At 36.6% G+C, this 8,077-nt stretch overlaps 1 protein-coding gene across 5 annotated transcripts in view; it reads right to left on the reverse strand.

Annotated features, from left to right (window-relative positions):
• Positions 1-3,854: 3,854 nt before the first annotated feature.
• lilli (AF4/FMR2 family member lilliputian) overlaps positions 3,855-8,077 on the reverse strand; it is a 273,330-nt gene continuing 269,107 nt past the window's right edge. For 3 of the 5 annotated variants that reach the window (XM_018511569.1, XM_018511572.1, XM_018511573.1), the window contains exons 13-18: positions 7,582-7,721; positions 6,684-6,878; positions 6,515-6,592; positions 6,331-6,427; positions 5,799-6,189; positions 3,855-5,718 (exon numbers count right to left, since the gene is read on the reverse strand). In XM_018511569.1, the coding sequence (XP_018367071.1) occupies positions 5,609-5,718; positions 5,799-6,189; positions 6,331-6,427; positions 6,515-6,592; positions 6,684-6,878; positions 7,582-7,721 (1,011 nt within the window). In that variant the 3' untranslated portion in view covers positions 3,855-5,608. The remainder of the gene's footprint in view (positions 5,719-5,798; positions 6,190-6,330; positions 6,428-6,514; positions 6,593-6,683; positions 6,879-7,581; positions 7,722-8,077) is intronic. The other 2 variants (XM_018511570.1, XM_018511571.1) reach the window with 2 other exon arrangements.

Genomic DNA, 8,077 nt, shown 5'->3' on the forward strand with positions numbered 1-8,077 from the left:
TCATTCTTTTCCAAGACTAGCTTAATTTTCAATCTTTAGAGTGAGATTTTACTCCAAAGAATTTAGAGTATATATATATATATATATATATATACACATACATACACACACAATACATGTGTGTGTATTGTATATCACGTGTATGTCACATGGTTGTAATTCCAATTAGAAACGGTCCCGTGTGTCGTGTAAATTGCTTGGTCGGCTCAACGAAACCCTGCATGGCACGAAGGAAGGGTAGATTTCTTTAAAGCCTGTTCTACAATATGGTCGCAAAGTCACAAGCCATAAGAAATTAATCAATCATAGTCGATTATTAGTGTCATATTCAACTGTGATTGGCCAATTTCTTACGGCTTACAACTTACGACTTTATTGTAAAACAGGCTTAAGCGATGTCGCAAATGTCGCAACAAATATAAAAAACGGTAATAAAGAAATCATCTTCCGTTCGTTTCATTAGCGATTGGACTGCATGTGACACGCATTGGAAGCCTACGACAAGCGGATAGATGATATCTCATAAAGGGGGATGGAGAGTGGAGGAAATCTCTTTTCGTTTCTACCCTCGCCGTCATACGCGAAGTCCACGTAGTATACGTGTCGTGTCACGTCATCGTTATGAACGCATAGTCAACGCAATTAGTTGGATTACTTGTGCATTGCTCGGTACAACAGCATACGATTGCTTCGCCAACTTTAGAATACGCCGCCGTTAAATTGCCCTGTCCACTCGCCCGCCCGTCCTGTTACATTATTCGAAATAGAATCGCATCTTCGAAGCCATTGTTCTCGTGAATAAGCCATTCGCTCTCTACACGAACTCGATTTCAGACTGCTTTTCGGATAGGGCTAAACGATCTAAAATTTATCACGATCAAATATGAGAGAATAGAAGATATGTAATTTTAATAATTGTTGTAAAAGAAAATAATATATATGTATATTGTATATATACAATATAAATAATACGTAATTATGTCATGTAATACAATTAAGTATTAATAATTAAATTTTTTAATGAGCTAAACATAATAAATTCAATGATAAATTAAATTTATTGTATTACATTAACTTTTATATCATATTAATAATTTATTAAATTTAATTAATTTGGTGATTTAATAATTAATTATAATTAATAATTGTATTATATATTAACATAAAATTGTATATAATTTCTCAACTAATCTACATTTGTAGTAGTTCATCTGATCGAAAGCTTTGTAAATAGCAAGGTTGGTAAATAATACCTAGTCGACACAAACTGAAAGTAACATAGCATCAATGCTATAATTTTGTACTTCACAATATAATTCATGGTGTTATATAACAGTTATAGTGTGGAGAATGTAATTGACGTTATGTTACCTTTAGTTTGTGTCGACTGGACATGTCTTTAAGTATGTTTCTTTTAATAGTATTTATATATATAAAACATGTTCAAAATATTGAAAATATATTTAAAAAGACAATACGATGTGTTATGGTTTTTAAAAATATTTTTTGTTATCAATCCTGATAAACAAGGATATTTCAAATCGAGTCTTTTTATATTGTGAACAAAAAAAAACGATCAAAGGAACTCATCCATTTCTTATTATAATATTATCGGAGGACTTCAATGATGAAAATATGTGAAGAATAATGTAAACTTGCTTTAAAAACAATCGATGTGGCTATACGAAGATACGAACTCGCATAACGCATAACATTTCATTTTCTTTTGGCACAATCACGACGGATGGAGCAGTACAGTCTAACGGCGATAAAACACTCGTATTTCATATTCAGAAAAATTGGATAGTACACAATACGTCCCGTATGAATATAGGAAAATAATTATCGCGTATAATCATCAATGTAATAATTATTAATAATGTAATAATATATAATATAATCATAATTAAAATTGCGTGTATGTATACTTCTCGTCTCCTTACATATTTATATGTGTATGTATATGTATGTACACGCAATGTGTGTTGTATGTATATGTGTATATATATGTATGTATATATATATATATACATATATATACACACACACACACACAACACACACACACACACACACATATACACATGTATAAATATTTTACAAGTACAGAGTGGTGTGTGGTAGGGGCGTGAGGGTGTGAGGAGGGGTAGAGGCTAAGAAGACCAAAATCAAACGGCGCAATCAAACTCTCTATTAAGGTCTTTTACAGATACGAGGGCGATATCTATCGCACACACACACACGACCATGTCTGCTCGATTGAAACCCCCACAGCTTCGCAATGAGTAGGAATAATGTACATTCTGTGTGCGCGACGCGCAATGTCTCCGCATTCCACCCTTCACGCATCACTTCGTCTTATGCGCTCTCACTCGTTAAAATATCTCAAAGAAAGAATAACGATATAATATTATTCGTAACATAATAACCATTACATAGTAAATAGTAACATCGTTACTGTTACTATTATTAATTATACCATCTATATCTATCATTATTACTTTTATTGATTGTAACTGTTGTCTATCGTCAATAATATCGTCAATGTTAACAATAACAGTAACGATGAGTTTAATAATAGTTTATAATAGAATTGTAGCAAAAAATATCGCGCGACGCAATTCCACGATGCAACTACATTGATCGATACACAAAAAAGGGGGAGAGGGGATAAAAAAAGCAAAAGAACCTACAAGAGAACTAAAAAGAGGCGAATGTGTTTTCTGATCTAAATTCGCTGCTGCTTTACGCGGCACCCTTACGGAGCGACAGCACCTTTTACTTATCTTTGGAAGTCATCAGGAACATACATCAGCCCGAAATTATCGAAAAGAATATTATAAAAAGAAAATCTACTTAAGAACCGATAATTATTTACATAAACCGACAATCTCTTTTTCCACTCGTCGCAAACTCATCCTCTGCATGCAATCGTAATAAATATTCCATTATTTTCATTTCCTCGATAAATAACATTTTTCGGGCGGTCGGCCTGGCGGGAAAATGGGCCTGATATATGTATCTGCTATAAATATGTGTCTCGAAAATATTCTCGAAGCTCCTTAATAAACTTCTTTTCCTTTTTTTTAAAATTTTATCCTTTTAGTCTCTTCTCTTTATCCTTTACCGCACTCGTGAAATATAAAATTGTATCCCGTGAACCATTGGACCGCGCTTAATAACTATGGGCCGTCGTCATCCCGCCAATCCGCCTGCGTTTTTTTTTTAATGTTCATCTTTTCTGGCATTGCCAACAGAACATCAGCAACGGGACAATACGATTTTATTGTAACAGTTATACAAATAATAATTGGTCCTACGGTCTCAAGAGTATGCCTGTCGGTCACATCCTCTGATTGGGCGATGTTAATCACTTAGAAGAATTAAATTTAGATCGGATATGTATTAAACTACGGGATTGTGTTGATCTCAGATTTGATAAGAATCCCTTCGATTTGTGGGTTCAAACTTCACTAGTTCGTTTCGTCAAAATTCACGTTTTATCGAGAAAATGAAACTCTGGAGTGCCATTCATGTTATTTCCCACTGCTAAATCGTAATTTACTCGATTCTTCATCGATCGAATGCGGGGGAAGAGATGCGTTTGAAAAGTGAGGTGAATCAAATCACCGGTAAATTTGGGAACAACGAAGCTGCCGCGACGCACGTTTAGAATTTTCTTCGATAAGATTTTCCGATCGAGAAGCGATCGTAAAAACGGAAACAGACCAGAAAATCTGAGAAAGTAACGTAAATGCCGTTCTCAAAGGAAAAAAAAGCGCGGAGAGCATGTTTCTCTTTCGAAACTAAATTCAACGGACATTTCGTCGTGTGTCGATTCGTTATGTATTTCTCACATCTCTTTTTTCCCTATTTGTAATCTCTTATCCGATTCTCGACAAGATCTGTGGTAGCAAAAATTGGGGCGGGCCGATCTACCGCAAACTCAACAACGGTAGATCGCCCTCAAGACGGCGGCACTCACAAATATCTATTTACAAAAATATACACATGAGCAACTTGCTTATCCGCTTGCGCCTGTTCTTCTCATTGTATTTCCATTAGCATCTCATGTCGTGAGCGCAAGAGGAACATTCACCTCTTCGGTATCCAGGCGAAATTTATTTGCGAGTAGTAATCTCGAATGTTATATTTGTCACTTATTATTCGCAAATACATTTTGCCATTGTTCACTTCCTAATTTTTAACGTGCGTTTACCTCGCTTTGTTCTTCCCTCGCTTGCGTTTCATTAAATTATGCTATTGGTATATGTATGTATATGCGGTATACTATTATTTTTTTCTCCTTTACTTTTCAATCGCACTAGAACCTCTACATATTTTCCCGGTTAACTCTAGGTAATGTAAATAATTGGTATAGTCGCATCTGTTACTGCTTTTCCTGTTTGCATATTAATTACTCTAATCTAAATTACTCCCCCAATCTATCTACAAAAAAGAGTCGTGTGCTTCGCACGCAAACGTTAAAACTATAGTTTAACTATAGCATATCGCTTGATCCTGGCTGTTGATCCTGTTGCTCGCGTATCCCTCTATCGAAGTCACTCTAATCCTGTCCCTCTTCTACCTCCCTTTCATGTTATCACGATATCTCCTCTCGTTCGCGAATACAACTGTCATCTGTTCCCCTATACTGAAACGCGGCGCTGGCGCGCGAGATGCTTTATCTCTTTTCGCGTCATTAAATATATTCTTATCTTTATAATATATAACTATTTATATATATTTATATAGGTAATAAACTATATATATTAAATAGGTATATCCCTTATATTCATCGCACTTGAATCGCCGAAACGATACTCATGCTTCAGGTAACGTCGGCTGCGGGCGCACCGTGAAGCGAGAACACACGGGCGCTTATACGTGGCACTTCTTTCTACCCCATCAGTGGTTTTACTTCCCTTTTCTCGTATCCCTTCCCGAGCCCTTCCCTTCCCTCTCCCTCCAGTCTCGTGTCGATATCTATGCGTTAACTTACAAAAGCGGACACTTCGAAAAAAATAGACACGAGTTATCACTGCGGCTTGCTAGAAATCTAATGCACTCGCGAGCGTCTCGATATCATCTCCGCCCAACGATTCTTCATTGCGCCTCGAGAGTAAGTAACACGTGCTCTAACAAAGTGCACGAGGTTCGTTTATGCACCGTGGTAAGATAAAGCGACTTCTCTCTCGATCGGTCGCTTTTCCCCTCGCCCCCTCAGGCACGCGCTTTGCAATTGACTATAAACTTGCTGCTAAATTTATATCAAGAATGCCCCTACGTCGTTCGACTAAAGGAGAATCTCACGAGCTGCTCTCATTTTCTCTCCTTTTTCTAGATTGCTGTGACCTTCCGTTATCGATTCGGTTGACTCCCCCGAGATCACTTCTCGCAAAGAAAAGTCCATGATTTCGCTGTATCATTGCTATCGCATCTTCCCATTTTCCATACATCATCGGCTGTTGATGGACAAGTCACAGTGACCGACGTAACAGTGAACGACGCTACGCAACTACGTGTACATGGTTGGGTAAGTGACCATATTTTGCGGAAGGGAGGTAACGTAGTTTGGAGTGGGTGGTCGGGGGCTATGCCACTGTGGTCAGAGAGCTCGCAATTTCTTTATACCCGCTTGAACGTAACGCACAAGCTCACGTAGCGAACTATACGATGTCAAGGGTCCCAATCTTCGATCCAAGTCGATGAAAAAGCCTGATAACGCAAGAAAAACGAACCGGTCATTATAAATCGAAATGAGATTCATCTGATATGCTTTAATTTTCAATACGTACTTCTATTCTCTTCCTGTCTCGCCTGTTTTATTGCCTGGTCCCATAGGTCGTGGCCATTCATAAGTAAGCCTGAACACTGATTTTGCTTTATCATCGCATTGAAGACTTGCAATGGCACGCTAATATGGCCATTGACCGGTGGTTGTTGTACCGGTGGTTGTTGTACCGGTGGTTGTTGTACCGGTGGTTGTTGTACCGGTGGTTGTTGTGCCGGTGGTTGTTGTTGTTGTTGTTGTTGTGCCGGGTGTTGTCCACCGCTGCTATATCCGGAGGAACTTTGACTACCGACGGAACCTACAGAACTAGCGGGCGATGGTGTTGGTGAAAGAGAAGGCGTGCCCTGTCCTTCCGCCTGAGCAGGTGTTGTCTGAGCTGCTGATTGCTGAGATTGTTGAAATACATTTTTCGAGAATTAGGACTCACATGCCGATTTATATCTAAGATAATTATAGATCGTAATAAAATAAAGATTGTAATATGCTTGAAATAATTGGGCAACATAATTGTTATGATCCAATCAAAAATCACTCACCTTTTGATTGAAGTCATTGACGATCTTCTGGACCTCTTTCATTTCCTGTTTGCGCATGTTATATAGTTTGGAGTACAAACGTGATTGACACCAAAGGCTAGAAAGACAAATTATAATCTTGAGACGCATCCGTCCACTTGTGCGATATTGTTTGTACGATTGAAAAAAGAGGAGGTGCACTCACCTTAAGATAGCCAGCTTAGTGTGTATGCTATTCTCAGGTGAGTTGTTCGATTGGCTCTTAAATTTCGACGAAATGTATCTGTGAAACAAAGGAAAAATCGCTTTGATATTAGCAAACTCTCTCCTCTCTTTACCACACGTGTACGCGTCTTAATTAAAAATGTACTCACTTAATGAGACTAAGAGTATCTTTGTACATAGTATACGAGGCTTTTTCTGTAACTGAGTCTGATTCCATCGCGTCGCCTGTTAGAAGAAAATACAGAGCGGCCTCCAGATACATCATGCCTTGTGCCGTAAGATCGCTCTCCTCATCGGCATTGTGCTTTAGTCGCTTAGCTTCGGTCAGGTACTGGTCATGGTCCCTGAAATACAAATATAAGTATATGCTGTTATATTAAAAAACTAATTATATATGTATATATATAAAAACGTATTTATATTAACTACATATATATATATATATATAAAAATCAAAATTTTAATTTTAAAAAAGGGTTTTAAAGCTTGAAATCTTTACGTTCGAAGGGTTCCTGTATTTTTTGAATTTATGTGTGTTTTGTAATTTTTACATATAGAAAACTACGTTGAAAAAAAATGAAAAATTTTCTTTTTACTTTGTAAGTCTGTAGTGTACTAAAAAAAAATTTCAACCAATTTTCGACTATCTATCATGAAAGTTTAAAACTTTCCTTACAAAATCGTTTTTAAAAAATTTTCCTATGATTTTTGTTCCCAAGTTACTCGCGAATTAAGTAAAAAGGAACATTCTGACTTTATTGCTCGTAACTCCGTTAAAAATCATCGTGTCGCAATTAAAAATACAGATTCTTAAAGCTGAGATGTTGCTCTATCCAGTAATCACCGTTTTTTTTTTTAAATAAAATATATGGGTTACTAAGAATTTTTTTACCAACTTATAAAGGGACTTTTTTCCTAACCCAATACAAAGTTTGTCAAGAAAAGTTTATGAAAATACTTAAGAATATCACGCTATTCAAGTCTAATTTTTATTTATTATGATAAAAAGGGATTTAATCAACATTTTACCTTTAACATAAAACTTACCTATCCTGATCTTCTAATATTTCATTTTGAGGATCGAAGTAAGAATAGTAGACGCGCTGAGCTGGGAGAGGCGGTGGCGGTAATAAACTAGTATCTGGTTTCTCGTCCCTTTCGTGATTCGTCGGTTGGATATCACTCTGCTGTACAATAATATTAAAATGTACATAAATTATTCTATCTATTTAATCTATCTATCTATTGAATCTATTCACATTTACTATATAATTATATCGTTTGAATTAATATGATAAAAAGCTCTAAGGCCGGTATTCATAGTCGGATCTTATATTTAAGACTGTCTTAAGTACAGTCTTAAGATGTCATGAACCAATCAGAGGGCGGCATTAGCGACTTAAAACATTACTTAAGACGGTCTTAAAATAAGAACCGACTGTGAATACTGGCCCTAGAGTCCCTATAATGAGAGTCAAGAGATCTGTTCTTTTTGGCTAAACTTTTGCAGTTCATCTTTCTTCCTTTTCTATCCAGGAAGAAA

The sequence above is a fragment of the Trachymyrmex cornetzi genome, unplaced genomic scaffold (assembly GCF_001594075.2).
Source record: "Trachymyrmex cornetzi isolate Tcor2-1 unplaced genomic scaffold, Tcor1.1 scaffold380, whole genome shotgun sequence".
Classification (NCBI taxonomy): Eukaryota; Metazoa; Arthropoda; class Insecta; order Hymenoptera; family Formicidae; genus Trachymyrmex; species Trachymyrmex cornetzi.